Source organism: Chaetodon auriga, chromosome 16, assembly GCF_051107435.1.
Source record: "Chaetodon auriga isolate fChaAug3 chromosome 16, fChaAug3.hap1, whole genome shotgun sequence".
NCBI classification, from domain to species: Eukaryota; Metazoa; Chordata; class Actinopteri; order Chaetodontiformes; family Chaetodontidae; genus Chaetodon; species Chaetodon auriga.
The window spans coordinates 18,534,792-18,556,178 of record NC_135089.1 but is presented as its reverse complement, the minus strand read 5'-3'; the positions used below and the strand labels follow the sequence as shown (position 1 = coordinate 18,556,178).

Genomic DNA, 21,387 nt, shown 5'->3' with positions numbered 1-21,387 from the left:
TGCACAGTGCTTCATCCTGCATAGTGTTAGGTATGTTTGAGGTCCATTAGATTCATTGCTGTTTGTGCCAGCGATCCATTTTATTATTATTCATATAGATATATATATATACACACACACACTGGGAGTCATATACTTGCAAGACTGACTCACAGTAACTGCCTCTTTATGCCGGGGAGAGAAAGAGGCGCAACATTATCTAATTGTTATGGGAAGATTATCCTGTCAGAGGGGGCGGGGCGAGAGAGGTCAGATGATGACGATAGTGGTGGTGATGATGATGATGGTTGAACTGTAATGTTATGTGAAAGCCGATAGGAGCTTTCCTTTGGATGGCAAGAAGGGGGGCTGGGGGTGTCACAGAGGAGGCGGTCTCAGACTCACACAGACAAAAAGGGCCCCGCTGGTTCAAGTGAGGATAGGGACCGTCCTGAGCTGAACTCAGCGTTACAAATAGCAGCTGCGGTTTTCCAAGTGGAGCAGAGTGGAGGTGCGCCACGCCGATCATAATATTAAGTAACAGCGCTGAGTGGATCCGCAGTGTTCCGCCAGAGAGGGACACACAGGAGAGCGTCTTCCTGAGCCGGCCGACAAGACCGATCAGTCCTCAGAGGTAAGATCATTCTTGTATTCACTTTTCCGTATTTGGGATTTTTGGGAAGTTTCTTTAATATTAAGGACACGTGAGCGACGATAGATGAGAATAAGCGCACAGTCTCTTAAGACTTAATTCCCAAATAGTCTTTATAGCCTACTTCAAATTCCATGTAACCTTTAAAATGACTTTGATTACATGTCTGTGAAAAGCTCTGTAGACCTGCGATCAGCCGTAATTCCTCGGTGATGCGGGCTGAAGTTTCAGTATTGTGTCATGTGGTTACTCCAACATTTCATTCGCTCTCGCTATTGCTTATAGTGCATTACTGGCTTATACAAAAAAAACAAAAAAAACAAATAAGACTCTGTTTATTTTTCTATGGATAAAGTAGACCAGGACAGAAGTTGCAACTTGTTAAAAGAGAAAAAAAACTACTCTGAATTGCCTGTAAATGTAAGGTGAAGTCTTAAATAAATGCCAGTGATGCTGCTGAGTTGAGCAAGATCAGCTAAGATGTTAAAAGGCAACGGACCGGAGATCAGTATGTCCCCGTCAGACATGTAGGTCAGTGCTGATGAAGCAAATAAACCATTCAGACCGGAAACCCTTCACGGATGACTTAGTTGGCTTCAATAAAGATAACAAATGATATATAACGAGGAACAAGAAACGTCCTGAAAAATGAATCCATAAATGTTTAGGCTTAACTTCAAATGTAGGTTAGAATCTTAACAACTTGATGTCGCATGTAATCAGATTTCTTTCACCTTGTTTCAATTAAACGGGTGCTGGAGGCTTACAGTAATGCCAAAGGTCTGGCTAGCTTTGTGTTTACAGCCCGCGTTGTCCCATATTGAACGTATAATGAGGCTTGCAAGGTTATGGTACAAGTCGCTCCCGTTTTATTGGAGAGATGTAATGGGGTTACATAATATTGTGTTGTAATGGCTCTTGCATAACCACTAAATCCCTTTTCTTCTTCCGTCTCTCCGATCACTAGGTGGCACTGTTGCCGCACACTGAGAGTCCAGTGAGCACCGAGCACCACACAGCGGTACCCTCCACTCCCAGCAGCGAGGAAAGACTCAGTCCACCCCTGACTGGCGTGATGTTTGAGGAGGAGTCCCAGCAGATGAGGGGGCAGCAGGAAGTGGCTGTACTCCAGGCTCTGGAGCCAACTGCAGCAATGACTCCAAGCGGAGGAGGAGGAGGAGGAGAAGGGCCGATGTCCTTCACAGATGAAGCTGTGTCCATCCTGACCTCTAGTAGCCTGTTGGCGCGCTCCCTGCTGGGACGCACCTCAGCCATCAAACGCAAAGACAGTCCTTCTTCCGCCATCCGACGCAAGCGCGAGTTCATCCCACTCGACAAAAAAGATGAGGGCTACTGGGACAAGAGGAGGAAGAACAACGAGGCAGCTAAGCGCTCGCGAGAGAAGCGGCGTGTGAACGATATGGTCCTGGAGAGCCGTGTTCTGGCTCTGCTGGAGGAAAACGCTCGCCTCAGGGCGGAGCTGTTGGCTCTGAAGTTCCGCTTTGGCCTGGTCAAAGACCCCTCCAACGCCCCGATTCTGCCCCTCACTACAGCTCCTCACCACACCTCTCAAACCTTGACTCCTCACTATTATGTCCACAGAGGGGACGGAGGCCTCCCCGGTTCTTCAGCCTCACACCCCGGCCAGACCAGCCAGCTGAGCACCAGGGGCTCCAGGGATGCTGGCAACATGTCAGAGGATTCAGGGTTCTCCACGCCAGGTGGATCCAGTGTGGGAAGTCCAATCTTCTTTGAAGACCGGCTGAGCGACCATGGGAAATTATCACCACACCGGGCAGAGGAGCTGGGCTATGACCTCCACCACTCCCCTTCTGATGTCCTCCACACTGGAGGACTCACTCCAGAAAAGCTGGACCAAGCTGAGGCAATGAAAAACCTTCCTCACAAGCTACGTTTCAAGACACCCGGCAGCGGGGACACGGTTGATGCCGCAGGGGACAGCAGCAGTGCCAGACGCAGCCCTGCGCTATCCACGGCAGGGCGGGAGGGCCCAAGAGAGACCCCTAAAGGACTGAGTGGAGGTGAGACAGGAGCAGGGCAATGCACTGGGTCCTGGCTCCAGCAGCTGGAGGGGGACGAAGGCAGGAGGGGGAGACAGTCCCCTCAGTACAACACCTCCAGCACCCTCCAGCCTATTCCCATCCAGGGACAATCTGAGATCCAGTATAAACATGAGAACACTCACCTGAAGTCTCAGCTTAACTCTCTGAGCGAGGAGGTGGCTCAGCTGAAGAAGCTTTTCACAGAGCAGCTCATGGCCAAAGTCAACTGAGGCCCAGGTCTGTGGGTCAGTCAGGGTTTGCCCATGGCGAGACTTTTATGGACAAGTACAGTTTTGCTGTTAGTGGACCGAAAAATTCAGTGCTAAAATAGGAGCGTTGGACCGTGCAGAGGTCCACAAGGACTAATAAAACTCAACTTTCAAGTCTAACACACTTTTACCAATGTGCTGTTTTTAATTTCAAATACTGTATTATACTGTAATAAATGTCTATAAACATTCATCTCATAAACTGCTGTTGAAATGCAACTTAATCTCAGCCCCAATCAGTGTTTCTCAGACAGGGAGTCTTATATGTAATAGTGTTGCGTGTACTGTAAAATAGTTTCTCTACTCCATACACTGTGACAATTCAAAAACACAGCATCAAACCGTTTACAGTTCACTGTGTCACATCGTTACAGTGCAAGCTTAAACTAATCGCCTCACGTCATTAAGACACAACAGGTTTTGGAAGCCACATTAAACCCAATTTGAAGCAAGCCTGCAGGTGTGAACACACCGAAAAGGAGGAAGTGACTTACTACACAAGTTTCCCTCAACTGAGACAGGTCTGTAAACACAGGCACAGACAGACAGTAAATACACAGAAATAAAACTATTAGCTGTCCTAACCTTCAGCGGTGTTCAGGACTCAAAGAAAGGCCTGTTCACAGTCAGTTTTCACACACGAAACACAGTCGAGGAGCTCCTCTTAGACACTGTATGCATACATGTACTGTTATGATGTTTGACATCTCACTTCAGTCTCTGCTCATGCCCGGTGTGAATACATTTTATCACTGTCATGTTATCTGTACTGAGGTGACGACAAGAGTTCAATGTCTGCTGTCTTTCTGTACATTTTCATATTAAAAATAAATACATTTGACAGATTCAATATCATGGTGGTGAGTTGATCATTACTCAAGTAAACCTTGAAAGTGTCCAATCCTGGACATTTATGAGGCAACAGGGTTCTAATTAAATGTGCTACTGAGCTGCATTATGGGAAGTTTAGTGTTTTGAAACTTGAGCCATACCAGAGAGTTTAAACTCAGGATATTTCAGCCTCTGCTACTTCTATTTTAACCACTCTTTTTTCTTTTAAATGTCTCTTGTGAGTCAGCAGACTTTTTGGAGGTCCAATATTAAATCCATGGGTTGCCCATCTAAACATCAACAGAATAATGTTGAATTGTTATGTAACATACATTATTGGAAATAACATACAGCAATAAAATCAAACATCTCAAGCGAACAAACAAAGCCTGGATATAATTTCCCTAATTACAGATACTGAGAGAACCAGTGAAAGAGAACAAGAGATGCCTCAGGCTTGGCTGACAAGTGCTGACAAATGCAGGCGGTGAGGAGAGGAGTTTGCATTTGGCAGGTTTGTCACCCACAATCCCTGCATGCTGCAAGTCTGACAGCCAGACAGACAAAGGCAGAGACAGTGGGTGTGTCTGCTATTACTCAACAGCTCTATAAGAAAGCTTCAACATGAGAGTTTTAATTATAACAGCTGGAGGGGAATTTGTGTCAATGAAGAACAGGTAACATGAATTCGATCAGGGCCATGTTCAGTCAAAATGATGATCCTTGTGACTCTTTTAGTAGTGTGTCTATTGTTATTATGTGTATAGTGTCACAGTGCCCGAATTTCAGCAGATCAACTGGAAATCTGTTACCACTGATTCCCTTCGCCGTAGTTGGGAATTTATAAAAATCATGCCACTTTTGAGTCAGCAGGGGGCAGCAAAGACAATACCTTCAGCATCATGTGTTTCACCAGCTACCAACAACATATGAATCATGGCATGGACCACTGCAGTTTTTATTGTTCCTGCAGCTTAGCAAGTAAGTTGACACAGAGATGACTGATAGTTGAATTCAACAGCTGCACACGTGCTTTTATGGGTGTAGGCAGGCAGAGACGTGCAGAACGTGATGCTCAAGCCAAAGAAGGTCAACTGAATTTAGAGGAAATAAACATTTGATGCAATATATACATCATTATTTCCGGTCATTGATGTTTTGCTACAAGAAATCCTCTAGTAACTTACTAAGCTTTTTAAGTGTGGGGGGGCTAAACATAAAAAGGGGCACAAAAGGTGCTGTCAAAAGTAGTGTTGTGTGAAATGGATAAAGAGGAAACCTGTATTTCTACTATTGTCACACAAGTGTGAATAAGAGAGGCCTTTTGTTTCAGCAAACTTAGCTGATCCTCTGTGCCTCTGTCTCACTGTCCCTGCCTCTCTGTTCCCAGCACTGCTCTCTGTGTCACCTCATTATGAAACATTTCTGTAGGTATTATGGATATAGATATTACTGAGGTCGAGCATTTTGGTGCACTGAAAAATGATTGATGTTTTTTCTTTTCTCTACCACTTTAACTCACTGCTTCAACTGATTTTATCATTCATCTTTATTTATTTCCAAGTTAAACAAAATGACACCACGGCAGCCATTTTGCATGCAGTGTAAGAAAAAAGAATACACTTAAAATCTAATGATGTTAGTTCATCTTAAATATTATATTACAGAAATATTACTATACGGATCCAAAAATGCTAAAGTATTTTGGCATGAAAACCCCCAGTTTTTCCTGTATCATAAATTCACATTTGCCATTTGTAACAAACCAGACTGCTTGAAAATGGACTGAAAATTCAGTGAGTTATGAAGAGTTTAATTGTAGACAGACTTCCCGATGCTGACCTGTACCAATATGGCGACGGCGCTGAAGCACAAGATTCAACCGTGAGGTAACAGAGCGAACTAAATGCAGTCTGGTCACAGCTGTGAATGTGTGTTATTCCACTGAGTGGTAGAAGGAAAGAAAAATGTCAGACACATCCTTTGTTTTAAGCTAACTTTTGCAAAGTAGCGTGTTACTGGAGGTCAGCAATCACTGACACACTTCCAGAGACCGCTCCACTGACACTCAGAGCGCTAATGTGTGGGGGGGGTTCAGGAACGATGAGGCACATGGGGGGACGCAGTCTTTAGGAACTTAAAAACACTGTCTGGCATCTATAATTAGTGTAAGTGTCTTTCAATGCACATTACATAGCATTTAAAATGATATAGTTATGTTTAAAGTGGCATATTGAGGGGGGACAACTGTTTTTCTGGGTGGGGGGTTGTAATCTCCACCCACGGACCTGTTTGTAATTACCCTAGAATTTGGAAATATAAGCACATATTAGGACTATAATTCTTCCAAAAAGCAGATTATAAAAGCAACATTTTGCAAGTTCAAATAGACTGTGAGTAAATTGGACAGGCCTGTGGTGAAATGGAAAAGGTAATAAGGTAGAAGCGAGGCAGGCGCTGCAGGTGTGGAGCAGAGAGAAGAAGAGCGTCTCATTTAATGAATCTACTGCAACATGCTGCTGTTATGCTTCCCTCCTCTCACATCCATAAAAACACCGCAACCCCCACAAGCCCCTCTTCCCCCCATTCGGCAACCCCCCCCCCCTTCTTTTTTTCCAGTGAAAGGATAAAGCCTGTTGCTAGGCAGGCAGTGCGACAGTTGCCATGGGAACGCTTGCAGACATAGCTGGAAGGGGGAAAACGTTGAGTAGGGTGGGGGTAAGGATGGGGTGCAAAAAGAGAGGGAGTGATGCAGAAAGAGAGAGAGAGTGTGTGTGTGTGCACGCGCACGTGTGTCTGTGCTTTTATGGGGGGAGGGGGATCCAAGTTCACGGCCAATGCCTCTGTTCTTTCAATGCTGTTCATCTCCTCCAGCTAAAGATGGAAACAAAGGGGTGCAAAGGAATGGTGATTCATATTTTGTTCAAATGTGAGGCGCCACATTCGGGGTTACCCTCTGATAACGTAGAGTCACAGGACGCAGGTGTGAAGTGGATGCTGAACATAAAAAAAAAAAGATGGCTGTAGCAACTTCACAAATCTGGACCGATTTAACAACAACAACAATGATGTTTATTTAGAGAGCACTTTTCCAAATCCATGTCACAAAGTGCTTCACAAATACAGATCATCAAATCATTAGGTTTCAAAAGGAACAGATAAAAAAACAACTTGGTCTATAAAAAACGATATATATGGACCAGTGGAAATATAGGAAACAGTAAGAATATGAAAAGAGAACATCCATATGATTTAACAGAGTCTATAAAAGAACAACAAAACAGAATATCTAATCAAGAAGTAGCAAAAAGAAAGGGTCACTTGGCGTAATTGAGACAGACAGTTATTGAGTGTATTCAACTACCTGAAGCTCAAGAACAAGTAATTACTGCAGTATCAAAGGTGAAAAGTCCTCACCATCCTTCAGGGATGCAAAACAATTCAATTCTACAGAACAATCACGGCAATTAATGCAGCTGCATGCACCAAAGTTTTCTGAAGATACACTCAGACTTACACACACCCTTTCACTCCCATGCTGAAGACGAAGATAAAAGGAGATAATAAGGCATCTGCGGCAGACGTCAGCCTTCAAGGCTTTTTCCAGTTTCAGTCACTCTGTGGATAATGCACTGTACTGCACTGAGACACTGAGCAGACCTTCACCATCCCTGTGTCTGGAGCAGGGTGGAGGAGGATGGCCATCTGACACATGGAGCTGCTTCAATGACAATCTAAACTGCACAGTTGCTATTGTCCACATTGCAAAGCGCCGTGCACAAGCACAATTTATGTATACGCTGTTTTCCCCACTGCAACTAAATGGGAGCGGCCCAAAAAATTCTGAAACAATCAGGTCTCATCCAAACACACTCCCTGATGCAGTCCCCTGCACGCCAGTGAGACACAGACCCATTCAACTGTTCGAGCTTATTCAAAAGCCTGCTCTTCAATTACTCGAAGGATGGTGTTAAATCAGAGGAGTGACATTAACAAAATAGTTCCGCTCCTCTGCTCTTTGTGTGAGTCTCCGCCATGCTTCGTGTCTGCCAGCATGACACACATTCCTGCTTGTGATCCACATGAATCAAACCACAATGTACTTCAATGACACAATATGGTTGCATTCCAGCCAGAGGAGCTTGTTCAATTAGCTTATCCGACGCTGTGTGGCAGAGGAACATTCAGCTTACTGCAACAATACAATGACAGACCATGCCAGTGCCAGCCAAGCTTCTGGAACTATTAAACCAAAATTTTCCACTTGTATTCATGCACTTACAACAATGACAATAGTGTCTGTGGTTTCCTCCACTGTGTCAGTGTCACAGTAGTTGGAAACACAGTAAGTCTTCCTGGGGGTGAGAATACAGAAACACCAAGTAGGTCCATTAGTGCAGGGGGCAGGGGCCACGGGGCCGGGGTAAAAAGTATCAAACATAAAAGTACTCGTGTAGAAACAACAGCTATAACCTGGTACGATGCATTTCTATTTGGGCTGTACAACACCTCAAAACTGTACTTCTCATGTACTGTACACAAGTGGCTGTCAAGGCCTGTAACCTGTCGGACAATTATGATATTTAAGGCACTTAAAACAATGGTTTGACCTTTTGGGAAATATGCTGACTCACTTTCTTGACAAGAGTTAGATGAGAAGATTTATACCACTCCTGTACTTGTGCAGTAAACACGCAGCTACAATTAACAGCTACTTATCTTATCTTAGCATAAAGACCAGTAACAGGGGGAAACAGCCAGCCTAAAACCACCCCCACAAAACCACCTCTAAAGATCAATAATTAATGTGCTTGACTTTTCCTCCTTTTTTGACTTTTTATGCTTTTTTTTATGCTGTTTAGCCAAGCTAAACAGCTGCTGACTATGGATTCATCTTTGCCGTACAGACACGAGAGTGGTATCGTTCTTCTTGTTGAACGCTTTCTAACAAAGATGGCAAATATTTCTCAAAATGTGGACCTGTTTCTTTTAACTTACAGCCAGTGTACCCACAGAGGAAGAGAAAATGAACTCAGAAAACCACATGGGTCTGTTAAGTCTGGTCAGTACAGAATGTGCAAAGAATAAGAATCTACTTTTCCCAAAACACTGGCTGTGATGGGTAAAACCAGTTCTTTTTATATTTGTTTGCTCACGGCTTGTTTCTATGTGTGTTTCCACTATGCTGCTCATTGTAATGTCTAGTAACCTGATTATGGGTATCATAGGCCTTCATCTGACTGAGTCTGGCTTTGAGCCGAGTCCCTCCCCCTCCAGGCCTTTCTCCTCCCCCTGCATCTCCTCTTCTGCAACAGGATTTGAAGGCGAGGAGAGAGGGAGGGGGCAGAGCCAAGAGAGAAACAAAAAACGTGACTAGGCACCCAAAGCGTCCTGTTATGCAACAACTGACCCACTAACATACATTTAGAGACTCAGAGAGAGAAGCAGTGGGAGAGAGACTGAGAGAGAGAGAGAGAGAGAGAGAGAGAGAGAGAGAGAGAGAGGAATTGGAGCAAACATGAGGAGCGCACTGAAAACAAGCCACACTGTGTTCACACTCCCGCATATACCTGCACTAATCGGAGAGCTGGTGTTTTGAAAGTGACGGACGGTGTGTGTGAGTGTGTGTGTGTGTGAGGGCAGCAGACCGGCAGCCGATGCGCAAAGCGGATTGTCGCGCAGGAACAGGGCTGTTTGCGCCCTCCGTGGATTCATCTTTAGACAAAAAAATGTAAGTTTGTCTTCTTTTAATAACCGCATTATTCCATCTATAATGTCAGTGTAAAATTGTTAGAGAGGATACTCAGGGTCCTCTGGATGCGCTGTTTTTTTCTCGGCATTTGATTTTTTTCATTTCATTCCATTGGTGTTTGTTTTGGTGCTTGGGCGCATCTTCTCAATGTCAAGGCGAGGCTGTACCCCCCCTCTGAAGACTCAGTGTGAGGGTCTCTCTCTCTCTCGGTGTGTGTGTGTGTGTGTGTGTGTGTGTGGGATGGGGGTGGGGGCTGGGGTTATGGGATTCCTTCAGAAAAAGGTGCGTCTGTGGATATACTGGAGCGGTGCCCTAGTTGTAATGAGGCAGGGTCAACACATCCGCGCTGTTGTGTTATGGCGCATAACCCAGTTCACGGTCTATTGTGTTACTTTTAGGGGCCACTTCACTCTGTTCATCCCAGTTTCGGTTTAATAGCACACCTGCTTTCAGATCATTATTTTAACAGCAATTATTAATGTGAGGTAAGATAGAACAATGTAACCGTTTATTGATCAAGTTCTGGAAAATGATCATTATTATTACAAAAGGAGATGCTTCCATGTAGGTACCGCTGAGAGTCAGGTTGATATTGATACTCGCCTTCTTTTGGGTTAGTAGGCTAGTCCATGCAGACAACTGGAAAAATCCCATGCAGGCTCCGAGGACACACTTCTCCCCGTCACGTGTAGCACTTCTTTGTAAAGGTTAACGCGGCTGTGCAGCACTCCAGGTTAACCCTTTAGTAGGCGAGCAGTCTGAAGGAGCACAACACAATCCAGAGCGCACAGACAGGAATGATCACCCGTCCTCGATCCATGTGGACATTTCAGTTCTTTCGCTTTGTTTCACAACGTCGGCTCGGTCCGATGGGAGCCAAAAATAGAGAGGGATGAAGAATGGTGAAGTTCACGGGCTCTGATGAGTGCAGCCCCAGGCCAGGTGAGGTGTGGATCCCGAACATCTGGATCAAATGTGGGTCAGACGTGTGCATGTGTTCCTGAGCAGCTCAGGTGACAGCTTCTGTGGAAGCGGGCTTTACATTTTTCATAATACAGCGGATTTAAAATGTGTAGTGTTTATTGAGACGCGCGTCTATTTTTGAGACGAATTTCGTAGCATGGACGGACCCGTGCAGTCGCCTCGGATGACTGAGGATCCGATTAAATATGCATGAAGACGATTTGTCAGACAGGGCAACAAAGGAGGCATGCGGAGTGATATATTTCTCACAATGTGTTGCTATGTGAATGTTACGTGGTGGGGATTTTTTGGTGGTTTTTTGCTTTGCGCCCTGCCTTGTCGAAGACGCAATTAACCGATGCATTATGGCCTTAAACTGTACCTAAGCGGCTATAAACAACTCCGTCTGGCTGCAGCCCAGCACAGGTTCAGCGGTGGAGCAGATGTTTTTATAACTTGGAATCACACCAGTGACAAAAACGAGGCATTTTATCTGATGTTTTACAATTTGTTTTGAGAGGAGAAACAATCTTAATGTCATTTTCCACACCGGCTTTGTGGTTTATACACTGCACGTGGGCATGATCACCCGCCTCCATCTCTTGCAGCCTTCCCATGCGTTAAGGCATCACATGCAGTTTGTAGACATATTATTTCACAAATAACAGCAGTGTGAACATGCGATTTCGTAGATGAGAAGAGTGATTTCAGATTTTGTTGGGAGTGTGTTCAGGACAGGCTGTCTTTCCTTCAGTGGAGTGAAGCACTGGCAGGGAGCATTTTACGCATTGGAAGTTGTGCATGTGCCGCATCTGGAGCTGTATGAAGTCAAGGAAACATTGAAGATGTTACGCAGGTTGCATAATAAATGAATTAAATAATTAAAATGGATTAAAGAACGGGGCAGATTATGCAATCGATGGAAACCCATAGTCTGTGGCTGTGCAGCGCTGCGCTTTGCTGCGGAGCGGCCGCTGCCAATTGGTTGGCGCACACACTGGGTCTCTATGCCAGCTATGAATGTAGGTCACATTAGTCCTGTGGGAGGGGGGTGAGGCGCCCAACGCTGCTGACTAGAAAGGCAGAATAAAAAAACCCCACCAAAATAAATCCTCGCCCCGCCATAACAAAGAAACGAGTCAGGCATGCAGGAATACAAGAATGGCACACTGATAAAAGTCCTGCACACTTAAAGAAATCTCATTTCATTTATCAAAACTTATGCAATCTAAAAAAAAAAAAATGTAGTATAAGCCTAGTCCTTTACTGATCTGCACTGTTGAGGCAACTGTGTTCATTGAGGTGTGATTAAAACCTGTCCCTGTCTAACTCAATAAATGACCTGGGAGGGGAGTTCATTCTCAGGAGCGTCTCCATTCTGTCCTACTTTGTGGCCTCTTGACTTTTCGTCGTTTCCTGGCACATGTAAGATGATAAAAGATGAGGGCCGTGCTTTGTTATTGTGCTGTGGTTTGGAGCCAGCACAGAGGCGAATTACAGCATTTAGTAGGCCACGGGAGCACATGTGACTGGTGCAACACATGGACTGAGTCACTCAGCTTTTTTTTTTTCCTTTTCCAGAGAGGGGTTATATGGCAGTGTGTTCGTGGAACAAGGATCTAGCTGGGATAGGACTCCGCCTTGCTGGCATGCTGCCTGATTCCTTACCCCCCTCCCTTCCCCTCTCCTTTTTCTTGAGAAGATAAAGTCAGGCCCCAGACTTGGAATTCAAGCAGACCCCACCCATGACCCCCAAACCTGCACCACGTGCCATACATTGCATTTTTTCCGGGGTGGGATCGGGGGGAGGGCAACAGTTTCATCATCCCCCTTTTTCTCTGAAGCGTGAGCCACCCCCCCTCTTTTTTTATTTTAGACCTGCTTCCATTTCCTGAAACACTCCACAGAAACACGTGCAGGGGTTTGAACTCAGTCCACTGTTTCCAAAGCTCATTGCCACATTTAGACTCTTGCGGCGTGGGCCCTGTGGTCGTGCGAACGAGTGCAACTTGGATTCTTTTACTGTGCTATCATTCCACAAGTGCCACAGAGACCTAGTGATGACACGTGAAGAGTATATGATAAATTGGAAAGAGTAATCTAGGGCAGGAATGTGTGCAGAGGAGCAGGGCTGTGATACGCTGTAGCTTCGCTTGTTTCAGTGGGATGTACTTGTGCATTTGAGCTGGAAAAGGTGATTTATGTGTGCAAACAAAACGGCTGCAGTTTTAACTTGCTTTTTGGCAGCGGTGATTTATTCGCCATGTTTCTGCTGTTGTGGCTTTAAGCAGCTGCGGAAACGTAAACCTGTTGTAATTTTGGTGACAAAGAGGGTGAGTGAAATGGATTTACAGGCTGAGCTGTGAAGGAGACACGTTGGAGGTCGGTATGATTCAGGCTCATTCAAATGGTTGGATATGGAGGGGTGTTACAGAGGCAGAGGGAAACACACAGCAAAAAGCCAGAACCACCACTGTGACTTAATTAAAGTGACTGTAGGAGAGATGTGAAATATACGCACTCAGTGACGTCAATCACCCTCCTTTTGTTACAGAACGCTGTTTTCTCACCATCTGCTTTTGGCCATGTCCAACCACTGGTTCAGAGGACGGGAGAGAAAGTCTGATATGATTGGTTGCCCTTTCTGTTTTCCCCCCTTTTGTTGCTATGGGTGACACATTCCTTCTATTGATGCAATACCAACATTGTCGCAATTGCCTCTGGTTTCCCCCCTACCCAGCTACAGTGTAATCTCATCTCCAGCCCTCTCTTTGTTTTAACTCTCCCTCATTGATTCCCTCCATTTCTTTGTCTCCGCTCCACTTGCTCTCACCTCCATCTATATTTAGACAATGCTCTAATTCTCTGTGCCTCCTTGTTCTTTTTTTGTCTTCCCATCTCTTTTCATCTTTTTTTTCGATCTGTCCCTTGTCTCTCGCCGCCTCACCTCTCCGCAGCTCGACTGACCTATATTCCAGCGAGCCGTTCAGTGGAAGCAGCTAGACTTCTGTTTACAGAGTGCGGTCGGTCGCCAGTTTCTGGGTCAGTGGGACATGCTGAGAAAAAAAAGTCTCCCCCTTCATTCTTTCTCTCTCGTGCCCAACAGCCACATGTCAAAGGCTCACGAGGATAACCTTAAACCAGACAGCAAAGCAGAGGGGAAAATTCTGGACACTTTTAAACAAATATGGCGTGAATGTAATGTAGATTCTTAGATTAGATGTGATTCACTGGAGAGAAAAAAAATTAAAACATGTGTTCATTGTCTGCATTTCAGACATAAAAAACTCCTCTTCTGAGAATCTGGGCTCAAGTCCATATTCATTGCGAGGATATGCCTGTAGTTACGTAATGGTGTCAGATCCTGAGGAAGAGCAGAGTAGAACCAGTGCAAACACCTCGCCAGATTATGAGATTACAGGTTCAGACAGTGTAATAGTGTTTATGCAGTCTAACCCAGAGTACAGATGTTGAGTAACGTTTTTACTGCTGCAGGTAAAAATGGATGGGAACTGCTGTGACCCTATTATAATGCATACATTTAAATAGAAAACACCAATACATATGCGAGGGAATACATTTTGACATGTTTGACCTTCGATACTCGAGTCATTTTGCCAATCTGATTATGTAGGTTCATGGCAGTCCAAAGTGCAGAGAAGGCCATTTGTTTTTCTCTTACATGTCTGAAAGTCATGTCGAAACACAATAACAACATGTGTGACCTAATTATTTTCCAGGCAGAGTCTGTCCTGTGCTAGAGAAGCAGCTAAATGCAGTATATCCTGTCTGAAGTCAGGTAATCACCAATATCATTAGATTCATCCTTGGGGAAACATCAATATTTGTACCAAATTTTGTTGTTGTTTTTTTTTTACCCTAGTTGTTGAGATCTTTCTTGAGTGGTGGACCAACAGATGACTGACATTGTCATTGTCTACAGCCATGCTGCTAACATGGCTAAAAACAGAAGATCCTATTTAAGAAGATTCTTTGTCTTTTTTATTTCTTTGGTGTTATGCCATAATAATTATTCTGGTTTTGTCTGGAGGTCCACCTGTTCAGCTCATTACAGAGGTCTCGCTGCTCTATTTGTGCTCTGAGTCACCCATCTCCATAGTTATGAGACTTTCCGACCCGCCTCGTGTTTCACCCTAATGTTAACAGGCCGAGTTTTTCCTGCCTGTGTCCCGCCTCCCGCCTCCTTTCTTTCCAGGCGCCCTTGACCTATATTTATCAAAGCCCCACCTCTCAGCTGCCCCCACACCTCCAAATCTCTCGCCTCAGTCTCAGCGTCTTTATCCCTGACCTGCACTGGCTGCGTCTTTTGTCTGCCTTATCTGCTCACTCTGCATCATTGATTTGGCATTGAGTTGCTTTGGCGAAGAATGCTGCCACATTCCTGTGCGGATGAACGCATGGGGGTAGTGGTGTTTCAGCCGCGTTTGTGGATGGGGTTTCTCAGTGGAAAAGGGGGTTGGCCGTCCCTCATAGAGGGATTTTCCTTTTCGTGAAATGTTGGAAAACGGATCCCGGGAACCCCACAGCCCCACATCTGACTCACCCTATGCTCAGTCTGGCCCAGATACTCATCAGGCAAACAAAAAAAGCTAATCCTTAAACAGTCTAGGTTTGTGCTCTCAGCATGTATCACACTGATGCACTTTCTGTGGTGTGATGCTATTTTTGTTGCCATATATTCCATTTCTAATTACCGGCCTTTTATTTTTGCCTTTAGCTGCCTCAAAAAATGTGAGCTCAGATAGTTGTACATGTTTAAAACATTATACAGATGCCTTTATAACTGCTGGGTGACAAGATGAAACAGGACCGTCAACCTTGCAATGAACTCAATGCCCTCATTACATCACAAAAGTCAACATCAACCCACCAGGCTAAAGGTCAGGGGTCATAGGCTGCAGACGGAGCAGATCAATAGCGGGGCCTAAAGGTCAGACAGTGAGGTCTGGTGACCATTTATTGGTTGCCAGGGGTGACAACATCATTTAAAGCCAGACATGCCAAAACCGCAAAAGAAAGCTGCTGGGATGTAGAAATGTGTCTTTCATCATTTTGCCTGCTTTAAAGAATAACAAAATTAGGAGAAATGACAAAAAATGCCTTGAAAGATTCATTTTAAGTCCAATATGAGAATGCATCATGGAGCACCAGCAGTCCACATGGATTAACATATCTTTTTTCTTCTGTCTTTATCTCTGCAGCCTTTCATCTTGCAGTCAACCGCAGAGAGAAGAGAGACAGACAGAGGGAGCGAGAGCGAGGCTCCCCAAGAGACTGACACGCCGAGGTAGACGGGCCGACCTACATCCTGCTGTTTGCACGGAGATCTAGGACACTTCTCTGCAAGCTTAGCTCAGTGTGCCGTTTTTATGCGAAACCTTCAACAACCAATAGCGGAAAAGCAAGAGGAAAAAAAGACATTTAATTTTTCCAATCAATTTTAAGGACATTTGTGCTTTTTCAAGACTGATCTGATCCACTAAGGGTCCGTGATACTTTGAAGAGTCTGGAAACTGAACCAAAAACCCTTCAAGTGGATAAATGAGGGTTGCTAATGCTGAGCTCCAGCTGTTCTTTATCTTTTTGACTCATTTGGACACTTGAGTCCCCCACTATCATAACTACACCGAATCTGCAATAAACAGAACACATACTTTGGGAGAAAACTTTCAAAGGTTGTTTCTGTCACACCCCCTCCTCCCCTTCACCTCTGACCTGGTTTGCCCAAGAAACATTTCAAACTGGCTGCCACTAGACAAGAATGGAAAATCTGACTACAGCTCTCAAGACATTAAACAAAAACTCAGGGAATGACCTAGACTGCCTTGAGACTTTCAATGGTTATAAAGAGTCTTCTTCTGTCCAAGGGAGTCCAACTCGTATGGGGCGCCTCATCAAGCCCAAACCCAACATCACCTGCAGACGAAAGCGTGAGTTCATTTCTGATGAGAAGAAGGATGCCTCCTACTGGGAGAAACGTCGCAAAAACAATGAGGCCGCCAAGCGCTCCCGGGAGAAGCGACGTCTCAATGATATGGTTTTGGAGAACCGTGTCATTGCACTGAATGATGAGAATGTGAGGCTCAAGACAGAGCTGCTCCAGCTGAAGCTGCGCTTTGGCCTCATAAGCACTGCCTCCTACATTGAAAAGAGCCAGCAGATTGGTGGAGGCAACAACACGGGAAATGGAGGCTCATCCTCCTCCTCTACTCAGTACTACTCCAGTGGTTACTCGAGCAGTTCTCAGGTGATGATGAACTCTGATTCCTCAGAAACGGAGCAGTCGGGACGCAGCGAGGGCCCCAGGCAGCTGGTGAAATACTCCCCACGTGGCTCCCTCTCTGACATGTCTGATGGCTCCTCCAGGGACAGCCCTGAGCCGATTCCTTTTGAGATCAAACAGGAAGGTGACAGGCTGGAGATGGACATTGCCAATGGCACCACCACTCAGATCATGTTCAACATCCACCGTGGTCTGGCCTCTGTGCCCACTCACCACCAGATCCAGCAGCATTCTCAGGAACTGAAGGCTGCATATCACAGCCAACAGCAGCAGCAGCAGCACTGCCTTCACCAACAACAACAACCCCATCAGGAGCCTGTTACCGCTATCAACACTGTCAGCCAGCCTGCCCCTCACCCACCTGCTGCCCAGAGAAGTGTCATTCTGTATGGCTCCAGCAGTGCCTCCTATCCTGTGGACGCCCTGGCGAGGCCCCAGGACACTGATCTGCAAGCAGCCCAGAGGCAGAGCAGTGGCAGCAGTCGACTGTCCCAGTCAATTACAGAGAGCTCCACAGAGACGCTGGCTGAGGTGACAAAACAGCTGGAGAGGAAGACATTAGAGTCCCCGCCATATGAGCTTGCAGACAGCCGTAATGAGGCTGGAGAGAGACAGGTGTACAGAGTTTGCCACCTTCCACAGCAAAACCTGCAACAGGAGCAGCAGCAGCACCAGCAGCAAGAGAGCGATTTGTCTGCAGAGCTCCTCCACAAACAAGTGGAGGGGGTCAACCACTCCCACCTGTACCATCATCTCCAGCAGCCCCATCATTCATACCTTAGTGCCCAAGATGAGGAGCCACCAGTGCTTACCTATGAGGGTGGGCCCAGGAGTGAGCCTTACTACCAAGGCCAATCAAGTTCCTCTAGCAAGGACACCTCATCCAGTGATGGAGATCCCCGCAGCTCTGACAAAGAGGCCTCCACGGATGATGACGAGTCCCCCTCCTCATCCTGCTCAGATATGGGCAGCTACCACAACCAACATCCTACTGGTGTCCACCAGCCTGCTTCACCTCTGCCCCCCTCCCAGACCTGCTCTCAGGCCCAGGGACGGGATCCCCAAGGGGAGGTGAAGGGCACAGCATTGCCTCACAAACTCAGACTCAAACACCGGGCCATGAGCACCGGGAGCAGCGGCAACTGCTCCGGCCAGGAGTCCCCAACAATGCCTCTCTCTGCCACGCCACCTCCCCTGCCCCAGCATCCCTACTTGTCCCTAATGCCACAGCAGAACAGTAAGGCAGAGAGTCCAGGTGGAGCCTGTAAACAGACGGCCTCAGGGGAGGGGGCCAGGAAGGAAAGCGGGAAAAAGGAGACAGGTGGACGACGGAACAAGAGGCGAGATTAGGTGACTTGAGCTTTTAGAACTTGTCACAACTTAAACAAAAGACATTTCTCCTCTGAACACTACCCTGCCATCATGCCTTTGCCCTATAATCAAATCCCCTCCTCAAGCCCTTGGGACAGGAAGCTGGGCTTTTCTAAACCCCTACCCCCAATATCACCAAAAAGGCTGGACATCTTGTAGGGCTGTACCATATTTGTATATATTGTACAGATTTGTCATTTCTTACATCCTTTACATACTTAGAGAAGCACTTTTGTTTATGTAATGAGAGGAGGAATGGAACTGCCTGCTTTTCTACTTTTGCCATCCAACAATATACAGCACAGTGCATCAGCATACATCAACATTTTGATCACTTACAAACAAGAATGTAGGAAAACAAAAAGTTTTGAGCTTTATCAGTACTATGAATTTGGTACATATCTGACTGTAGACAAACATACACATGTATGGCTATCTGCCTTAATTAAAATCAAATGCAAACATACACTGGGGACATCCCCTCGACCAAAGAAGCACCAACACTACAAATAATAAGTTCCATACCTCTTCCCAGACCCTACCTCTACCAACCCATACTCTCCCCAGCCATCTCCATTATTTCACAAAAGATCGCCATCACCTTTATTTTTTAAGCACTTGGTTTGTATATTACTGTGATATATGAATATATGTATCTATTATAAATATATATTTTACAAAGAAATTTGAATACAAATTCAACAAAAATGCGACAAACCTGCAATGGTTAAAGAGGGTTTTGAAAGTGACCATCTTATTATGAATCACAATTACTGTACAGCCACATTGTCCACTGTTGCTACAGGACCCATTCGAATTCAAACACCTCTCTCTTGATTGTTAAGCTTTAGCATTAATCATTTGTTAATGCCCTGTTTACACAGAAATGGCCGTCCAGTTTGGAGCGCCAACAGCACTGAATGGAGAACATGTTGTTTCCTGAGGCTAGGGCCTCATTAAAATGTTTGGATTTCTTAACCTTTACCCAGCCTTTAAATATTCGGTGGAATTCACCAGCTGCAGGCTATAAGCCTTTAGTTTATTTGAGCTTTATCAACCATATATTGTTGTTGTACCCATTCACTGGCCCAGTGTATTTATTTCCCTCTTCTCCACACGTCCATCACTGTAGAAAAGCCCACAGGAACATAGACGGAGAATGTGTACAGACCTTTTTAGATACATACTTCAGCCTTGAGTTTGAACTGTAATGCAGGCATGGGATGCTTGGAGGCAAAAGCAGGAGGTCACATTCATTAAAACACACTACAATGCACTGAGTTCTGATCAAATTCCTCTTGTGTAACAAAGGAGAGCCCTCCATAGTTACTGTACATTTGTTGGACATGAAATTAGGTTTTGTAGTGTGACCAAACATGGCCCTTTAGGCCCACAGATCCCAGATAATTGAGTTACTGTGAAATAAAAGCTAATGCAAAACCAAATTTCTCCAACCCTCCAATTGGTGCCAGCGCTACAATTCCCCAACAACAATCTGAGCATAAATTAATGTAGAAAAGGACGCCCCTTGTTTCCCATGTGCCTCCATTACTCATTTCAGGGGTTATTCATCCCTTTCTCATGGTAGTTCTGCTACTGGGCAGTGATGAATTGCCTGCACTGGATATTAGTTTAACAAAAGTCTATGTACCATGTTTGGCTTTTTGGTGCTTGTGTATAAATGTAAAGCTTCCCCCACCCTCTGAACAACACTGTAATGTTGATTTCATTGGTTTTATATCCTCTTTTTTTTCTTCAAGGTGTTGTTCTGTTTCCCTCTATACTGTGTCTTTTCTCCTATTGACTGTGATGACATGTATTTGCCTCATTCCTCCTCCCTCCTCCCCCCTTTTCAGTGTGTATTAATCAGTAATGTTTGTGGTTTTGCTGATGGTTTTACGAAAACGACAAGAGGACAAAAAAAAGAAACAGGCAAAGATAGTGTGGTGTTTAGAGATGGGTGGTGGTTGGTCTAGTTGGTCATTACCATCGCTTCCTTTTGACATGAATATGTATGTAAAGACACTAATGTTCATTGTGGAAGATGGGAGCATTTCAAGATCGAAAAATAAAATAAAAGAATGTTGACCCTATCAACATATCATGAAAACAACCTGTTTCCTCTGTTCTTTCACCAGTGTGGCACAGCACAATGAAACCTGTTTGGATGTTATACACATTTGTTACTGAATCGCCAACCAATCAGTCCAAAAGCAAGACTAACACTGAGTTGGGCGGCCATTCTGATCAGTCCAAAGCTCTTTGGTTTTAAGCAACAGTGACTGTCTGTAGGCAGCACTCACAAACTGGAGGCCTGGCTCATCATCTTAACTACGGTGACGATGTTCTATAAACATTATGCCAGAACCATCAGTTAGGTAATATATTACTCATTGATGGACGTAACAGAATGACTCACCATCAGTGACCAAACAGAATAAACTAAGGCAATAGAGAATTTTAAACATACTTGGTTTTAATCTTTTCTATCCCTTGAGATCACTTTCGAAGTTTCTTGATACTGTATGCCATAAAGACATGGCCCTGTTTCCTGTAAGGTTGAGTATTTTTGAGCTTTTCTCAAAAACTTAAGATTGAGACAAAAGCAAACCTTGACAGGCACACCCTGTTTCCATTGTGCAGAGATATAGCCTTATATAGAGCTTACGATTCCCCATGGGCGATGCACTCTTTTTGGCATCTGAGGCTAATCTGTAATGAGAGGAGCTTCGCGTTGACACACTTTGCCTGGTGGGGCCAGCAAACTCCCCAGCAAGCTTGTCTGATGTAACACTGACATACTTCTACTAATAGACACAAGCTCAATGCATGAAAACACCATCAAATATTGTACTCACATTGGGCAGGAACCCTCTCACACACTCTGATTATAGCCTCTGCATTTGAAACTCGTGTTTGAACCTCTGATGAGTCATTACTTTTGACACACTCCGCATGACCTTGAGTGGACATTAAAAGGACACCGTGAGCAGCTCAAAATGAATCAAATCACTCCCACTTCTAAAAGACATCTCTGCTCGAACATGAGACACTGGACTACGGAGCCAAAGGACCACTTTAGTAGCAACTTGAACAGGCGTACCCCCCCTCCGAAATCCAGAATATTTATAGCAGAGGAGCAACACAGACTGGACCATGTTTCAAACTAAATGGCCTACATCTGAACTGAGAGAGTCAGCTCG

The 21,387-nt window shown here is 45.1% G+C and overlaps 2 protein-coding genes across 4 annotated transcripts; both read left to right on the top strand.

The window, feature by feature from the left end:
* Positions 1-251: 251 nt before the first annotated feature.
* nfil3-6 (nuclear factor, interleukin 3 regulated, member 6) lies at positions 252-3,813 on the top strand. Its single transcript, XM_076753107.1, has 2 exons — positions 252-613; positions 1,599-3,813. Exon 2 carries the CDS (start codon positions 1,707-1,709, stop codon positions 2,922-2,924), a length of 1,218 nt encoding a protein of 405 aa, XP_076609222.1. The 5' UTR covers positions 252-613; positions 1,599-1,706; the 3' UTR covers positions 2,925-3,813.
* Positions 3,814-9,222: 5,409 nt separating this feature from the next.
* On the top strand, positions 9,223-20,291 carry nfil3-2 (nuclear factor, interleukin 3 regulated, member 2). 3 transcript variants are annotated; one of them, XM_076752021.1, is made up of 2 exons: positions 9,223-9,525; positions 15,732-20,291. In XM_076752021.1, the coding sequence occupies exon 2, from the start codon at positions 16,292-16,294 to the stop codon at positions 18,161-18,163; it is 1,872 nt and encodes a 623-aa protein (XP_076608136.1). In that variant the 5' UTR covers positions 9,223-9,525; positions 15,732-16,291; the 3' UTR covers positions 18,164-20,291. The 3 variants fall into 3 exon arrangements, with proteins under 3 accessions (XP_076608136.1, XP_076608137.1, XP_076608138.1); XM_076752022.1 differs by lacking the exon at positions 9,223-9,525 and adding an exon at positions 9,832-10,488; XM_076752023.1 differs by lacking the exon at positions 9,223-9,525 and adding an exon at positions 14,290-14,308.
* Positions 20,292-21,387: the final 1,096 nt, after the last annotated feature.

Bases quoted from the DNA above. Each gene is read 5' to 3' on its own strand.
- nfil3-6 (XM_076753107.1), top strand. From the start codon at position 1,707: ATGTTTGAGGAGGAGTCCCAGCAGATGAGGGGGCAGCAGGAAGTGGCT.
- nfil3-2 (XM_076752021.1), top strand. From the start codon at position 16,292: ATGGAAAATCTGACTACAGCTCTCAAGACATTAAACAAAAACTCAGGG.